Source organism: Pecten maximus, chromosome 1, assembly GCF_902652985.1.
Source record: "Pecten maximus chromosome 1, xPecMax1.1, whole genome shotgun sequence".
NCBI lineage: Eukaryota > Metazoa > Mollusca > Bivalvia > Pectinida > Pectinidae > Pecten > Pecten maximus.
In genome coordinates this window covers 3,486,949-3,506,038 of record NC_047015.1, presented here as the reverse complement: position 1 = coordinate 3,506,038, position 19,090 = coordinate 3,486,949, and the positions used below count along the sequence as shown (strand labels likewise).

Here is a 19,090-nt window from a genome sequence, read left to right as displayed (position 1 = left end):
AAACTATAGGCAACAGATAAAAAGCAATGTTGATTTAGTCATGAGCACCGACAGGAGCTTCAGACGCCAGGGAATCAGTTATTTATCAAATTAATACTGGTCAATGCACTTTTTTCATTTTGCTACAAATGTAGCATTTGGAAAATTTATACAAAATAATATAAGTAGGTAAATTTTGCCCACAAGCATAGAGTATGCACTATGTAAAAATGTTCAATTGCACCGTGTAATTAGCACTTCTACAGATATAGAAAATCGTCACACCATAAAGATTTCTACAGGCATATCTTTTAATATTACTTTATTGACATTCCTGAATTTTTGTTTTGCCCATGTTTACAAATATACTTCTTAGTTTGAATAACAAACAGAGATGCGGAATGGTTTCGAAGGAATAAGAATTACTTTAAGATGCATTTACAAATTACTGTCTTCATATATATATATAGCTTTATTCAGACATAATAAAATTTTGATATACATATATTTCCCGGTGCAAACAATACATCATTTTGAACTGTTTACAGAATATAACAAAGTAAGATTGTCTTCCTTTCATGGTTTTACTTCACATTCATGGTTTTTATCTTACATATGTACAAATATATTTACCACCAAATAGATTTGAAACCAGATACTACATGAAACTTTTAAGTCAATGACGTGATGAAATCATGATCCAATATGAAGAAATGACCCCCACATGATATACAAACCAAACGTCAGAGTAACCTTGATATGGCCACAGTGATGTTCCTGTTCTTAGTGTCAATACTGATACTTACAGCTCCAATAATAAACAAGTTAATCAGCGACTTATAAAATGGCATCCTCTGCGTTATTTTCTAGCAATATAATCTGCATCCTCTGCGTTATTTGCTAGCAGTATAATCTTGCAATATGTACAGCACACTAGTCTAATAACTTTTCAAGTCATGCCTTTCACACTGTATTACATGTATTCTCATTTACACTGAAAACCACGCTGGAAATGTTTTAGTTCCTCATACAACATATCATCCATTATCTTTGGAATATATATACATTCACTCCCCCATGCACAGAAAGTTCATACACCAGACATAAACTTTGAAGAAATAATTTAACATTTTACAACAAAATTATTTAACAAGCACTCCAATCTTAGATATACACTTCTCACATGGTCAAGCCATAGATGAAATTCCTCTGATATCAGTAACTAAATACAGCTGGTTACAATTAAAACCAACTAAAATTCTATAGTACAGCAAAATATAAGTTTTGCTACATCAATATATAAATATATTAAATGTTAAGCTGACATGGTAATGTGTTTAAACAGTTTTCCCTCAGACATGAATCAATGAAACAGACTTCCATGAAGTTCACACTATCAACACAGCATTCTAAATACACCATCATTCAAACACATTCTTTGCTATATTTAATGCATTGATATATCAACTATAAATTATGACTATGGCTGATAATATTTTGGTAGTGAAAAAATTATGTTGTACTAAAATGTAGCTTGATTTCCAATAACCCAACTGAGTCAGCATATTTGTAGATTTTAATGGTTTTCCATAATTTTAGTTAGGAGATTTCTTTCTATACATCACTTCTATATCTTTTATCTAAAACTCCTGTCCAACCAGCAGTCATTTTTCTGATACAGGAAAGCCCATCATGAGTGCGAGGACTATGGGTTTACCAACTGTGAGCAAAGCGATGATGAATTTAGATTTAAAACTCAACTAATTCCAAACATTGGCATCTCAAGATATAAATAAATGCATTCCATTGTTTTTAAAACATTGACAATAATATTCATTCAGAAACAAAAACTGCACAACATACCAGATACATAAGCTTATGTATAAAAGTCTTAACAAAGAACAGCAGTCTTACAGATACCACCTATCTATTCACGATTGCAGAACACTGGTTGGATTTACCAAAATCACTCATAACTGTACATATCACTTCTCAAAGTTGAAACCGAGATTTGGAACAGTCTAATTGTTGAACTCATCCATTCTGCAACACAACAGTGCATAACAGTTGGTCAGATCCTCATCATTATTCACAGCCATCCAAGTCAGGTATACCAGTCACACACTGTATCACATCAGCTGTTGGTGAGGTCAAGTGGCCAGCCAGCCATATACCTTCTAACATCACTACAAAATTAGTCAATTTTCACAGTCGAATAGATTTTCCTCACAAAGAAGCTGGTTCCAATGTATCCAAATGTACCTGAAATAAGTCAATGAGATAATACTGAAGTCTTCTGTAATGATCTCTCTATGATCAGGCTTCAAACTATACAAGATTCTCAAATGGCATTTCAAGATTCAAGCAGGACAACCACATATGCTTATCAAATCTATAAAACCTATCTTATTACTACACAAGTACTTTTCCATATCAAATATCTCTATCTATTCTAATCAAAGGCATCTTTTAGGTGCCACCAAGAAATCTTAATTAGGTATTAATATAATATTATCCACACAAACCACAATTTTAACTACATTCTACATTCCTTTCGAGTTTTTTTTTATACTGTGGTATCAGAGATACTTTGGTCGACAAATTGCAAGAAAAAACACTTACCACACATAACTCCAAGAGCTAAACTAAATAGGGCCATATATCCGAAGTAAAACGTTGTTTGAAACAAGCCATACATTCTGTAATAAAATTCACATGTCAATGGACAACAAATGAAATACATGATAGATACACAAAAAGCATGTTCTTATATCGCGATATATTTGCTCTGTTAAGTGCCAAAATCAGGAGGATTTTTCAACCATGAATATCTGCGATATATTTGCCTTTTTCAACTATGAATATCTATCATATCTTAAGATAGAACCATTTTTTCCAAATTTAAGAAGGCATATGCATTTGTAAGTTTCAGGTAGAAATAAGTCACAATAATTGAAGGCTGTATTACTCTTATCAGTTATCCTCACTCTCTTTCTGTTTTGTTATCTACATTGTTCACAATTTTACCACATCCTCAGCATATATTCTTTCCTATCTTACTTCAACAGTAGACTTTAATGGCAATTAATTAAAATCTATTATCAGGCTAGTACTTACTTAGTTTTAAAGAAAAAGTAATAAAATGAGTACAGATAGACATATCCTGATGTTGATGCTGCAGCTAGGAAACTTGTCCATTGCCTAGAAAAGAAAGGTAGGCCTTATTTAAAACACTTTTTTATCAGTTAACCTTCAGCACTATATAGTTATATTACATTATCACATACTTCAAAAGGTTTTTATATAGTTATATTACATTATTATATACATCAAAAAGTTTTCTATTTGTTCAAATGTGAGTGTTCTTACCAGCGGTAGTCCTCTGCATTCAGTAAAAAGTAAGTACAAACAATGGTCACACACACTGTTACAACAGTGAGTATAAGAAACACCAATAACATGAATCCATAGACGTAGTATATTTTGTAGGCCCAAAAGGATGTGAAGATGAAGTACCTGCAAGAAAACCAGAACTACGTCGGTCACCAAGTCACAATGCCAATACAAACAAAGGCCCTTACCTCCCTTACACAAAATTACCTCACATTTGCTGAACTTAACTCTTACAAGATATGTTCCATTGATGCTTTTGAAAATGTGGAACTCTGCGACACATTAGAAATCAGGTGTAATAGAATGAATGTTTAACTTTTTCACCCTTTTTGAGTGGAACTTCAAACATTTATAAAAACAGAAGTTAAACTTTTGTGTAAGTTATGAAAACAAACACAAGTTTCATAAAAGATAGAAAAATTAAAAGTGTGTATGAAAACGACACGCATTATATTTAAAACAGTTATGTATTGGATATTAGCCCAAGATTTGAATTATGTAGTGTTTATTAAGAGAGTAAAATAAAACTTACATCTCGATGAATATAGAGCCGAATGGCAGGATTCCTCCAAGCACAGTTATCACAGCAGGCTCCATAAACCTGTTACAATAATCAAGAAATTAACAAGAATGAAGATTAATAATCTATCCACTTAGATTTTGGATTGTGTAAAAAAACAAGGAGCCGCAAAGCTTGGCATTATCCCCCGCGCCCCGCAGTTGGTATGAAAACCCAAATACATGTATATATCAAGCTCAAAGTAACAGTTATTAAGGAAACAGTAATTTGGTATTTTTGACTAAGTTTCTATGGTGACAGAAAAAATACCGAAAATGGAAGGTTCGCAATAGCGAAAGGCACAACTAGGGCACTAGTCTGATATATACAGAAAGTTTCAAGGAGCTGCGTTGAGCGGTTGTGGAGTTATAGCCCGGAAACGAAAGGAAACAGTAATTTGGTATTTTTGACTAAGTTTCCATGGTGACAGAAATAATACCGAAAATGGAAGGTCCGCAATAGCAAAAGGCACTAGGGCACTAGTCTGCTATATACAGAAAGTTTCAAGGAGCTGCGTTGAACGGTTATGGAGTTATAGCCTGGAAAAGAATCTCGGACGGACGGACAGAGCCCAATTTAATATCCCCCGCAAACGCATTTTGCAGGGAATAACAACAAAACAGTGAAATTTGCTTAAACCTCACCATGATATTTTTTAATTGAAAATGGACAACTGATAGGTTAGAAAAAGTTCTGCTGTGTGCCACCCCATATATTTGTATTGTATTCATTATAATCAAATCAAGAATCATTTACATACCACTTTTTCTCAGGTATAGGCCGTGGTACAGCATTGATACGACAGGGATAGTTGGGCTGGCCTGCCAGATTCCTCCCTAACACTGTTCCCACCAGGGTCAGCGGCAGTATCACAAAGATGCAGATACAAGTCACAGCCACCTAAAAGACAGAAAGGAGGAAGCAGTGATTAGAGATGGTGCTACCTCCACGTAACTGTACATGTTGTAAAAATTAATAAGTTTATTTACAGTCTGTTCATCCTTCAGAAAGTATCTACAATGACATCAAACTATACCATTTTACATTTCAAACCATTATTTTGAGGCCAATATTGCTCTCGACAGGCATTCCCTATACCATGCAATGCTCCTTTTAAAATTTTGAGGGACTTAAACCAGTACAATTATGAATCTACAATAATAATACCCTCAACTTTCCAGGTAAAAACCTTTAGTTGTTTTCTCATATACTAGTTTGACACATGCAGAATTCAAAAATCAATCTCAAACTACCAAATTTCCATTGAAGTAAATTTCCTTACCATGGTACCAAATGGAATAGCTCTTGATGCATGGTAGTATATTGCAATAAAGTTGATGAAGAAAGCTGTTCCACAAACAAGCGTTGGCATCATGAATGCACTTGCCAGCATCTGTTTGATCCATATTTTGCCTGCAATGAAAAGATTTGTTCAGATTCTTTCAAGTTGTTTCTTTAAGTCTCTCAATACAGAACTATGGTTTTAAACAGATTCAATGCATACATAAATGCTTACACATCTTATTACAACCAAACAAGAGATCCCAGAGGGATCTTGGCGCCCACCATTGAATGATCTTTATAGGTTCCATGTCAGATTGATCTTTTCTATACTTTTCCCTTCCTCTAAGTCTTACTAATAGCCCTCTGGTACTTTTCAAACAAAGGGAACCTATATAACAAATTTAAGATTTAGCGATAATGGCTGTCTGTCGGCCATGTTGTTTTCAGATTGGTCCAAAAATGCAATACCAGGAACCAAGGGGAACCTACATATGAAATTTGAGGAAGATCCTTTCAGCAATTCTGAGAAATAGCGATAACAAACTTCAATAGTCAAAATCAAAGATGGCTGCCTCTCGGCCATGTTGTTTTCTGATCGGTCCCAAAATGCAATATGCATAATAAGAAACCAAGAGGAACCTACAAATGAAATTTGAGAAAGATCCCTTCAGTATTTTCTGAGAAATAGCGATAACAAACTTCAATTGTCAAAATCCAAGATGGCTGCCTGTCGGCCATGTTGTTTTCCTATTGGTCCCAAAATGCAATATGCATAACTAGGCACCAAGGGGAACCTACATATGAAATTTGAGAATGATCCCTTCATTACTTTCTGAGAAATGGCGATAACAAACTTCAATTGTCAAAATCAAAGATGGCTGCCTGTCGGCCATGTTGTTTTCCGATTGGTCTCAAAATGCAATATGCATAACCAGGCACCGAGGGGGAACCTACATCTGAAATTTGATTATGATCCCTTCATTACTTTCTGAGAAATAGCGATAACAAACTTCAATTGTCAAAATCCAAGATGGCTGCCTGTCGGCCATGTTGTTTTCTGATTGGTCTCAAAATGCAATATGCATAACTAGGCACCAAGAGGAACCTACATATGAAATATGAGAAAGGTCCCTTCAGCACTTTCTGAGAAATAGCGATAACAAACTTCAATTGTCAAAATCCAAGATGGCTGCCTGTCGGCCATGTTGTTTTCCCATTAGTCTCAAAATGCAATATGCATAACTAGGCACCGAGGGGAACCTACATATGAAATTTGAGAAAGATCCCTTCAGTACTTTCGGAGAAATAGCGATAACAAACTTCAATTGTCAAAATCCAAGATGGCTGCCTGTCGGCCATTTTGTTTTCCAATCGGTCTCAAAATGCAATATGCATAACTAAGCACCAAGAGAAACCTACATGTGAAATTTGAGAAAGATCCCTTCAGTGCTTTCTGAGAAAAGCGATAACAAACTTCAATTGTCAAAATCCAAGATAGCTGCCTGTCGGCCATGTTGTTTTCCCATTAGTCTCAAAATGCAATATGCATCACTAGGCACCGAGGGGAACCTACATATGAAATTTGAGAATGATCGCTTCATTACTTTCGGAGAAATAGCGATAACAAACTTCAATTGTCAAAATCCAAGATGGCTGCCTCTCGGCAATGTTGTTTTCTGATTGGTCTCAAAATGCAACATGCATAACTAGGCACCAAGAGGAACCTACATATGAAATTTGAGAAAGATCCCTTCAGTATTTTCTGAGAAATAGCGATAACAAACTTCAATTGTCAAAATCCAAGATGGCTGCCTGTCGGCCATGTTGTTTTCCGATTGGTCTCAAAATGCAATATGCATAACTAGGCACCTAGGGAAACCTACATAGGAAATTTGAGAAATATCCCTTCAATACTTTCTCAGAAATAGCGATAACAAACTTCAATTGTCAAAATCCAAGATGGCTGCCTGTCGGCCATGTTGTTTTCCGATTGGTCTCAAAATGCAATATGCATAACTAGGCACCAAGAGGAACCTACATGTGAAATTTGAGAAAGATCCCTTTGGTGCTTTCTGAGAAATAGCGATAACAAACTTCACTCGTCAAAATCCAAGATGGCTGCCTGTCGGCCATGTTGTTTTCCGATCGGTCTCAAAATGCAATATGCATAACTAGGAACCAAGGGGAACCTATATATGAAATTTGAGAAAGATCCCTTCAGCACTTTCTGAGAAATAGCGATAACAAGAATTGTTTACGGACGGAGGGACCACGGACGCAGGGCGATTTGAATAGCCCACCATCTGATGATGGTGGGCTAAAAACTCCTACAATAGAACTTTGCTCCATTTCTGAATAATGGCTTATTCCGCTCATTTTCCCTCAGAATTTCTTACTAAATTTCCCAATTTGCAACTGAAACTTCATACTTAAGTGGTCATCCCCCCCCCCCCAAGATGTAATGTAATTTTGCTCGATAAGAGATGGGAACTTCCAAAAACTTTAATGTTCATAAGTGTTGTTAAAACAATATTTTAATCCCTTGAAAATTTAATTTCAAAAGTAAACATCAGAATATCATCCAGTTATTTCTGTTGCATTGATGTAAAATACTATTTTTCGGTTATTTTTCAATAACAGAGTTTTCGATTGTGATCATACACTATACTTGAAAAGTAATGCTAATGACAGAGCAAGGAAAACTCGCTATTAAGTATGAGAAAATCTTTCCTATACTACGCAAGAAATAGCGACAACAAACTTTAATTGTGGAAATTCAAGAGTCACCTTTTGGCCATTTTGTTTTCCAGATAAGACTAGAAACTGATTAAGCACAACTAGAGGCAGAGGGGTACTGATACCTACACAAAGTTTTCAGAAATAGTCGTGCAAGAATTTTTTTAGGGCTGATGAGGGCCACACAAGGACGAAATTAACGGTCCACCATCATCAGGTGGTGAGCTAAAAAGTAGGCAGTGTGATAAACATGCTGCTGGCCATGCTTGATAATTAAGGAAACCAACATCCAGACACAAAATCTAGAAATAGTCATTTTATTTGTCTATTTTATCTGATCTATTTTCTTTTTTTTCTCACACTAAATTAGGTTCAAGCAAATTTGTTGACAGAAACTGAAAAATGTATGAATTTTTATTTCCCCTTATTTTACTGTATAAATATTCACAATTCATTGGACCCTGGACAAAAAAAAATGTAAGAAAATTCCTGCTACGGTTAAGGGGAGCTAAATCTTGATTACCTCCCATCCTGGCATAAAGACTTCCACCAAAGTATCCATTGACCGGTGATGTTGCAGCATAAACAAATATGGCAGTACTTAGCAAAGAACCTCGTCTGAAATCAAGAAAAAAATGATAAGAATATGTAAAATCAGTTTAATGCCAGACATAAAGACATTTGCACAGCATGAATTGCATGGAAACACAAATTTAAACTGTTCAAGGACCCAATTACGTCTGGTGTTATCTATGACTGGTTGTGGTAGCACGATTCTACAACTCCATGCATATCTGGTTAGCACTCTCCAGTATTAAGTTAGAAAGCAGAATTATCAATCTGCTATAAATTCCCGATGACAATATAAAGTAAATTTCTTAACCCTTGCCACGCTTACAATTGCATAAGCCGTATTCACTCATTTGACTCTGGCAGTTAATCACGGCAATCATGGCAAATGCCGTATTTGTGTAACCTCTGGAATGTACCACCTGTTCATGGTTAAAAACATTTGGAACACATCTGGAATTATTCTTTTCTAGTACGACTGAATCTAGGTCTTCTTTGCGTCTGTTTTCTATAAGGGAGTTTATGTAAAACTTTCAAGATAAAGACCGATAATGGAGCAGGTGATAAGTCCGCAACATTTGTTTTGTAAACATGGCGGGAATGGTTTCATCGCAGAAAGATGAGGGAGATACTCTTGTAGTGTTAATAAATTCTGGCAGTGAAAGTGAATCATCCGACTAATTTAATTTTTGGATGTATATACGAGTTAATCTTGTCAAAGATCGACAAATTAAAATGACAGTTCCAAGAGATCATGACCTTCTGGCTGATCCAGAAATGAGTGGGAGGGTAGAAATAATTAGAAATCATCTGTGTGTAACATGTGTGGAAAGCCCTTGAAATATAAGCACAGCACTACAGCTATTATATCATCCCATCTTAAGCGGAAATATGGCGTGCAAGAGGAGATCAGCCAGGAGAAAACGTCCAAACCCTGCGTCAATGTTCAAACAAATAAAAAAATTGAAGTCAGGTTGGTCAGCTACATTAACACAGAGGCATTTACTTTGAAATAAAAAATTGAAATTGAACATTTTATTCTAATGAACAATGAAAATTTAAGCTGTAGTTTTCATTTGATAGATGAAAGACTAACAGATATTATATTGTGCTTCAAGTGTTGTTATCCTGGTACATAACCTCAAGGGTTCTGATGCTAATATCGCCTCTAAAGCTGATTTACATAGTAAGATCGCCAGAAAATTTGGACTAGCCTGGTACACTGCTGTAAATTAATTAATAATCTCATTCTTTTTGTTACATGTTATTTTATTTAAAATTTTTGGAATTATTATGTTGGTTGATTCATATCTCTGCCTTACAAAAACACCCTGTTTGTATGGGTATGGTATTGCAAAAATTACATTTATACATGTATATGGAACCAAAGAGAAAAAAAAACCTTAACTGAACCGAATAAATCATGAACTGTCCCACCCCTAATAACCAATAAGTTTGTGTTTGTTTGATGTCCTTTTAACAGCCAGGGTCATTTAAGGATGTGCCAAGTTTTTGAGCTGGAGTACCCGGAAAAAAAAACACCAGCCTATGGTCAGTACCTGACTAATTGATAAAGAAAAATGCAGCGGTGATACATAATATTAATACAGGATAGTGTGGTAAGGGTTAATACCCTATTCACAGAAAAACAAAGGCTCAGGAGACATGGCAAAACTAAAAGCAGGTAGATATTATCAAATCATTGTCTTACTCAGTATACAGGTCACCCAGGATAGCAAAGATGATGACACAGAGAGCCACACAAGAGATGTGATAGCCCGATCCAATTAAAGCTGAGAACAGCATGGAGTGAGAGGCTGGTCTGAACACATCTCCATGGACTTGCTTCCATCCATACTCATCTCCTAGATCCTTCTCCTGAAATACAAGTTAAAAGTGTTCAAAACTTTCAACACCTTAGTTTGCTACTCAACTATACAAGTCTAAGAAGCATAAAGTATTTTACCACAGTGGCAAAAAGCTTTTGCTCTCAGAATACATGATTGGTGAAGAGCAGAAAATGATAATAGTGATGAAGTTGCAATTAAGACAAAATAAAATATTTTGAAATAGAAAAAAAATCATGCTGGTTTGCTTATATAGCTACACAATTAATAGTTTGATGTGCAAGATTCAATTTCTATCTCAAGTCATTCAAATACTATTCTTCTGAAACCATACATCATTTTTTTATTTACAGGAGTAATACACGAAGAGATTCTCACTACCAGTTGAGATAAATTTATTATTGATTACACAGTTTTAAAACCAGTAACTTGTACAATGGTTAGATATATAAACAGAACTAAATATACCATATCATCCAAGTCCTCTTCCTTACTGTAACGAGCATAATCCTTCCTTAGAGTCCTCATCAGAATCATACTGACTAACCCAACCAAAAAGATGACCATCATGAAGGAATTGAAGATACTGAACCAGTGGATCTATAAACAAAACAAGGGAAACTGTGAGTCATTATGTAGCTGCGACCAGGCGCTTAGCCTCAAAACAGTTTAATAACAATGCTACTAGGGGAATCGGTCAAGTGACATGAAAAGATAAATTGACAAATTAACATACATTTGGCTTCGTCTTAATGAACATGAAAATAACCAATGAATATCACAATATATGGAAATAAACGAGGTGTTATCTTACACAATCTGCTGTAGTTAAATCAGAATGTAAGGTTGTGGTGTGATTGCATCTCCATGTTCATAGGTCTTAAATAAATACAATAACCCCTTCATACTCCAAGGTATCTCTGTCCAGAGGACGATTTAGTGAGAAACTGATTGAAGAGCTTTGGACTTGCACTTAAATTTAATTTACATTGTGATCTTATCCTACTCACAAATTATTTACAAAAAAATTTACAAACGTAATAAGATAGCACAGAGAACACTTACCCTATGTTGAAAGAAGTTTGGATCCAAATACTTGTCAAATCGGTCAGCAAATTTAACAGGGGAATCATGCCATTTCACCTAAAAGTTGAGAGTTGAGAATTAATGACGAAAAAGGTCAATTAACAAGTTTTAAATAATGAGGTCACCTTCACTGGAAATGAAATTGTTACCAAATATCATCAGAGCCATAACTGTTGATCTGCACACCACATAAAGTTTGTTCATGTTTAATATGCAGCCTTTTTTATATTCAAAGTGTGACTTAAGTTATCAAAAACAAATTTAAAGTGCCTTATTTTAAGATTGTTTCTTTAGGAATTTTGTCAGTAAAATCTAAAGAAATCAAGTCAGTAGCTTAGTAAGTTTTCTGTTACTACGGTTAACTATAACAGTCATCCACAGGCCAACTCATACCACCTGCTAATGAGGTTTTTTGTAGAATAATGAAATTAATTTAGTATTTTAACACAGGTTCAGGGTCAATTTATATAGCTTTCCTAAAAGGGGAGACAAATTCACCTCTTATAGATTATGCACATCTACAATGTGTAAGGATTATTGCCAGCAAGATTAGTTGAAATCCCATTGCATTTATAACAAGTACCAACTGTAAATGGGAAACCTTAAAAAAAGTACCCTAAATGCCTCCCTATGTCTCATTTTGGGAAGAAAATTGATAAATTGGGAAAGAGGTTTTCAGCAGTAAACTGTTCATTTTGGGAATTTGGCCTAGAAAGGAAATAATTTCGACCGAGAATGGGGCCCATTATCGGCCCCCAAAAGCCCTCAGAAAAAAGCCTTGCCGTCTGCTGCCCAAAAAGGACATAACTTTTGGAGATATAATTATTTCAGTAATCAGCATCTTACTTACATTATGCTTTTGAAATGGCCACACTCAGTCAAGAATCTGAATTCATTGCATATCAGAAATCAGGGTTCAAGTGTATCATCATAGTTAGCCATTTCCTAATTCATGACATTGTAAATATGTATATCGCATAATCACTAGCAAACTACTGAAATTTAGCTGAATTATCTTCAACAGCAATGTAATTCAGGTACAGCAGTCGAGAATATTGAACTTTCATTGTATAAATCCGAAAGCAGGTTCACATTTTACATCATCACTTCTAATTTTCACTATGTCTCAAAGTAAAAAAAAAAGAAGCCAATTGCAAACTTTTTTCAGGGCATCTAAAACAGTTCCTAACTTGTAACAATAGATATATGTATTTTGTTGTGAAGTTAAACAATTGTTTATTATGAACAGGGATATGAAATGTCTCAATTCTATTTTACTTTGTTTAGTTCATTTTGATTTCAGTATTGTTCAATGTCCAATCAACAGCTAAAGTCGTTTACGGACGACATTCTTTAATTCTATCGTACTGTTATCAGGCCATTTTGTTTTAATCCGTTGTTATTTGACCTTAAATTCACACTTATTCATGGACAAAATGTGGTAAATGACAAATTGCTCAGTCAATGATCTGAATTCATTGTTTATCAGAAATCAGGGTTCAAATGAAATATCATCCCAGCAGTTGTCATTCACCGTACAAAGAAACACAATCTAACCTAGTAGTCAGATTGCGGTACAACATATTTACGTACCTCATAGCTGAATGATATTTTCTCATTAAGTACAAGTTTTTTCTTTGCTTCACTTGTTAGATTAACATCAACAATTTGATGATTGTTTTGACCTAGGTCAAACTTTTTATGTGTCCAGATGTAGAAGCCATCACCTCCTTCATCAATTTCACCTACAATTCCTATAAAATAAAACAATAACATTACTTATCAAAGCTGTACATTTTTTTTCATTTTATCAGATATATAACCAATACTCAAATATAAATTGATCTCTAACGGTGACAAAATACAATGTTCAGAGACTATTTAATAACAGGCAGCAGGTACAGCAGAATTTTAATCACATGACTTATGTAATATTGAACATGTACATTCAATATTACAAACTAAGTAGAGAACAGTGAACACTATATAAGCATGTGCGAGTGCCTAACACTGCCATAAATAACATTGCCATACTTGTTGAATGTGGTCACGTGAATAATAAACACAACTTGAAAATTTGCCAAATGTTTTTTTTGAAAAGTGCAAAATATTTGTAAGGTGTAAACTAATGCTTACAACCGTTAATTCAGTTTTATAAAAAAAGTTTCTTCCTGTAATAAATATAAGCCTTGCGCGTCTCTAAATGATAGTGTTGACTACTGTAAAGAAAAATAGTTCTGTAGACAGATTGGACAAATTTCTACTTACTCGATAAACACTTACTAATCATTCAAAGACCCCAGGTGCTTGGGAATTTGTTTCAATGTTAAGTTAAAACAAAATGATAATTTTATGAAAAATGTCTCGAAGTAAACGACAACCAGGACATGAGTGTCAGATTTAAATGCTTTTACCCCATATAGGTAGATCATCTATGTACATCTGATACCAATAGTGGTTTTTGACAGCATAGACAAAAGCCTGGTATTTCTCTTCAGTCAGTGTAACAGAGCAGTACTCTGTCTTCTTCATGTCACCTGAAATAAATACATGCAATATATAAGCTCCTCACAGCACCATACAATTTTTTCCTGTACTCCCAAATTCCTCTTTTTCTAACAGGTATTATAACAATATTCATTTCTCAAACAAAAAAGTACATGTTGTTTAAGCCTGGAAAACTGTTAATTAAATTTACTTTTTATTGCAATACTGGGTGACATATTCAAATTACTGGACGAAGAGGAGGCCAGCACAAACTTTATCAAAACATATATCAGTGTTTGATAGATTATTGTTGACAGTGGTTTACATAAAATCTTACATATCAACACCAGAATATACCTTTAAAATCAATATCCAGACCACTAAACTCCAGTTCTGTCCCCTGTAATGCCTCTCCAAGGGTTTCATGGTAATGACCAATATTTTCTTTCGGTCCCTGGACAGAATGGCAAGGAAAAGAAGGAGTAGGTCTCCTGTCTGTTGTGGTATGGACCCACTGTGTTCATCCATAACACAATTTCCTCTCCATCTTCATACTAAAACAAGATTAGATACAAAATTTTAAAAAGTTTACATAAGCACACCAGTACAGGTAAGCTTCACCTAATAATGCATGAATAAATGTGAGACGAGGTTTGTAAGATAATGCATTCTTTTCCACAAACATGACACAAAAATAGGTAGGTCAGGAAAATTGTTTTTTTTTTTAAATATAATTTACTAAGATTATAGAATCTTGGTATTAACAGTTCTTCCATAAAAATGACAAAAAAATTTAGGGATGGTACAGAAATATATGGCTGACATGGTTATAGGGAATAGGTTTTTTTTAAAGGCCTGATCATGAGTCAATATATTTCTGATTCTGAAGTTTACAAATTACAGTAAAACTCAAATACATCAAACTCGGTTTGGAAGAATTTTCATGTATATAACAAAATAAAACCAATCCCCGACTGCAGCACTATATAATATTAGTAGCAACAGCAATACAAAGTCCCCTGCCTGAGCTAGAAGTGCACCTATTTTTAGTATTTATTTCCAATTTTTTTTTAAATGGTTTTTCGAGAAAAAAAATGTGGGATGCACAACTACATGTTATACTGATCATGTATACCAAGTTTTGTTAAGATCAGGGTAGTACTTTAGAAGGAGTTGTCCAGACGATGGCGTATGTGACAGACAGACAGATGGACGGAGGGTAAAGCTAAAGTCCTCCCCCCCCCCCCCGTTTTTCAAACGGCAGGGGACTAATAACCACTTATACAACAAATTTTACATAAAAAAACTCATTCTTGTGTCCCTTCAACACACTTACTAAATTTGTTATTAAGATAGTGAACATAAAATGAAAAAAATGTCAAAAACTAACATATTTCTGTGGAGGACGTTAAATCAAATAAAGTGCTTCATTTGTTCGGTCTCTCACTTGGTAAACAATAAATAAACCACTGACAGAGTGCATTTCAACTCTAATTAAATTATACCCGGAAAAGATCATTTGTAAAACATCACTGCTATCTACAGTAGCTCTTCTCAACTTTATCTGCATATCAGGTGCAGGATTAAAATGCACCATTCACTGTAAATATGCATCCTGTCTGCATGATCAGACCTGGGTGGAGGGGGACTTGGGCTTGGGAAAATCCACGGGAGGGGGTAACATGCGTAGAGAAGTGGGAAAGTTGTGAGGAATTGAAAAGGGGTGGGGGGTGCTAGGCGTTTTTCAACGTAAGAGCGCGGAGGGGGGGGGGGGGGGGGGGGATGATACAAAACATGTCTGGTCAGAAATTAAAAATTAATGAAGATCGCTATCGATGTCATTACTTTTAAAAATCGAATAGATTGGATATTGTTTCGATATGATTAGTTTCATAATCAGACATGTCGATTTCATATACTAGAGCAGGCCATCAACATGAATTTGTTTATAAAATATTCTACAGTTCTTTTTGGTTGTCAAGTGCAAAACGAACAAAAATGCATTTTTCCAGATAACAAAACTGTCACTTTTAGTAAACCAACATCAGTATATCCTGTGGAACAAGTTCACATGTATGCGTCTGTTATATCATGATGAAATTATGTGATGGCAGCTATTTGTCATACGGCTATGTTTATTCTTTAGCCGGTTCAGCAACGTCAAACTAAAATTCATAGGAGGGCGGCTTTACCTGATGGTTATGTTCATCTCCAAATGCAGAGTTAAAGACACAAATAACAATGCATGTTATTACTAAAAGGCTGAGGCATTGACTGCCCATCTTTTTTCTCTTTGATGTCTTCAGTTACAGCTGGATTCGAGATCGATGCTAGACCGATATTTCTGAGACTCTACTGCCAATATGGCAGACTCCATTGGCCACGTCACGCACACCGATCGACGGAGAAAACCAGAATGAAGGGGAGATTACTCTTCAATTTGATATTCTGGAGAGAATATTTACAGTAAAGTTTACGCGATTTCTACTATCTAGTTTAGTAAGTTTAGTACTATGCATATTTTGTTATGATGTTGACAATGTTCATGAAGAACATTTAGATTCTAGTTAATTTTATTTATGAGTTGACACCGGTATGGCTACAGTACAGATGGTAGTCGTCAGATACCCTACCGGAGAGCAGTGTAACGTAGGCAGGGTATGAATATTCGTTCTAACCTGGAAGAAAATTTAGGTAATTTTATTTTTTATGAGTTTGACACCTGTACATTGTACATCGATCATGATGTCATCAACCTCAATCAGTCATCATCATTATCTTCATTTTTCGTTTCAGCCTTTTCTGAAATAATAAGTGTGTATGCTATCGTTCATGTCAAAAACGAGATACATTTAACGCGTTAAGCTTTAACGCGTTAAATGTGTTTAACGTGTTAAACATAACATTTAACGCGTTAAAACTAGTTTTAACGCGTTAAGCTTTAACGCGTTAAAGCTTAACGCGTTAAATGTTTTCATGGAATTTTAACGCGTTAAATTTGTTACTTAGCTAGCATTTAACGTGATAAACGACTTCATTCGTTTAACGCGTTAAAAGTCGTAGCTTTTGTTTTAACGCATTAAAATGATTTAAATAACAGACCAATCGAATTCCCTGTTTCATATATATCTTCTATGTATTTAAAGGACTAACAGTATTGCTGCCAGTATGGGGCGCCGTTTTACTATTTATTCCCATTTGGTGATATCACCTATTCGAATAGGTGATATCACCTATTCAATCAGTGATATCACCTATTCGAATAGGTGATATCACCAATTCATTTTTCAAATACGTGATATCACATATTCGAATAGGTGATATCACCAATTCGAATAGGTGATATCACCCATTCGAATAGGTGATATCACTTAATGAAACGAATATGTGATATCACCAATTCGAATAGGTGATATGACTCATTCGAATAGGTGATATCACCTATTCGAATAGGTGATATCACTTAAAGATATTCTTAAGTGATATCACCTATTCGAATTGGTGATATCACCTATTCGTTTCATTAAGTGATATCACCTATTCGAGTGAGTGATATCACCTATTCGTTTCATTAAGTGATATCACCTATTCGAATGAGTGATATCGCCTATTCGTTTCATTAAGTGATATCACCTATTCGCCTAGGCAAACATATTTAATTATGACATCCTTCCCGCGCCATATTTCAGAGGTCAAATTCAAGTGTGTTTTTTTCATTACTTTGAGCTTTTCAGTTCAAACAGACATTACATCATCAAGTTTCTTCCTTCTTCTGTTTTTTTGTTTTTTGTTTTTTTCTTTGGTTTTGTTTTTTTGTTTTTTTTTGTGTGCATGGTCTTCTTAATTATGATTTCAAGGTATTTATTTTTCAGATCTGTAATAGGGCTGTGGTCTAAATGATCAGCAATACACTACTCAACAAATGATTTATACGATACAGGGTAGACCTTTTTATTGCACCCGCAGATGCCACTTATATTTATTTCACACATTACATAAAGAAAAAAACATGAGTTACTGTATCCTAAACATAGAGAACACAAACATGAGTTACTGTATCCTAAACATAGAGAACACAAACATGGGTTACTGTATCCTAAACATAGACAACACAAACTTGAGTTACTGTATCCTAAACATAGAGAACACAAACATGAGTTACTGTATCCTAAACATAGAGATCACAAACATGAGTTACTGTGTCCTAAACATAGACAACACAAACATGGGTTACTGTATCCTAAACATAGAGAACACAAACATGAGTTACTGTATCCTAAACATAGAGAACACAAACTTGAGTTACTGTATCCTAAACATAGAGAACACAAACTTGAGTTACTGTATCCTAAACATAGACAACACAAGCATGGGCATTACCGCTGATTGAGTTACTGTATCCTAAACATAGACAACACAAACATGAGTTACTGTATCCTAAACATAGACAACACAAACATGAGTTACTGTATCCTAAACATAGAGAACACAAACATGAGTTACTGTATCCTAAACATAGGGAACACAAACTTGAGTTACTGTATTCTAAACATAGACAACACAAACATGAGTTACTGTATCCTAAACATAGACAACACAAACATGAGTTACTGTATTCTAAACATAGAGAACACAAACATGAGTTACTGTATCCTAAACATAGAGAACACAAACATGAGTTACTGTATCCTGAACATAGACAACACAAGCATGAGTTACTGTATCCTAAACATAGAGAACACAAACATGGGTTACTGTATCGAGTTACTGTATCCTAAACATAGAGAACAAAAACATGAGTTACTGTATCCTAAACATAGAGAACACAAACATGAGTTACTGTATCCTAAACATAGAGAACACAAACATGGGTTACTGTATCCTAAACATAGACAACACAAACTTGAGTTACTGTATCCTAAACATAGAGAACACAAACATGAGTTACTGTATCCTAAACATAGAGATCACAAACATGAGTTACTGTGTCCTAAACATAGACAACACAAACATGGGTTACTGTATCCTAAACATAGAGAACACAAACATGAGTTACTGTATCCTAAACATAGAGAACACAAACTTGAGTTACTGTATCCTAAACATAGAGAACACAAACTTGAGTTACTGTATCCTAAACATAGACAAC

At 34.8% G+C, this 19,090-nt stretch overlaps 1 protein-coding gene across 1 annotated transcript; it reads right to left on the bottom strand.

Moving 5' to 3' along the window:
- Positions 1–437: 437 nt before the first annotated feature.
- LOC117322607 (transmembrane 9 superfamily member 3-like) lies at positions 438–16,339 on the bottom strand. The gene is given in 16 exon segments (XM_033877549.1): positions 438–2,241; positions 2,602–2,678; positions 3,097–3,180; positions 3,349–3,495; positions 3,905–3,973; positions 4,692–4,831; positions 5,214–5,344; positions 8,475–8,569; positions 10,233–10,399; positions 10,837–10,968; positions 11,434–11,511; positions 13,048–13,208; positions 13,869–13,991; positions 14,299–14,398; positions 14,400–14,495; positions 16,134–16,339. Coding segments are annotated over 16 exon segments (1,758 nt in total). The 5' UTR covers positions 16,224–16,339; the 3' UTR covers positions 438–2,173.
- Positions 16,340–19,090: the final 2,751 nt, after the last annotated feature.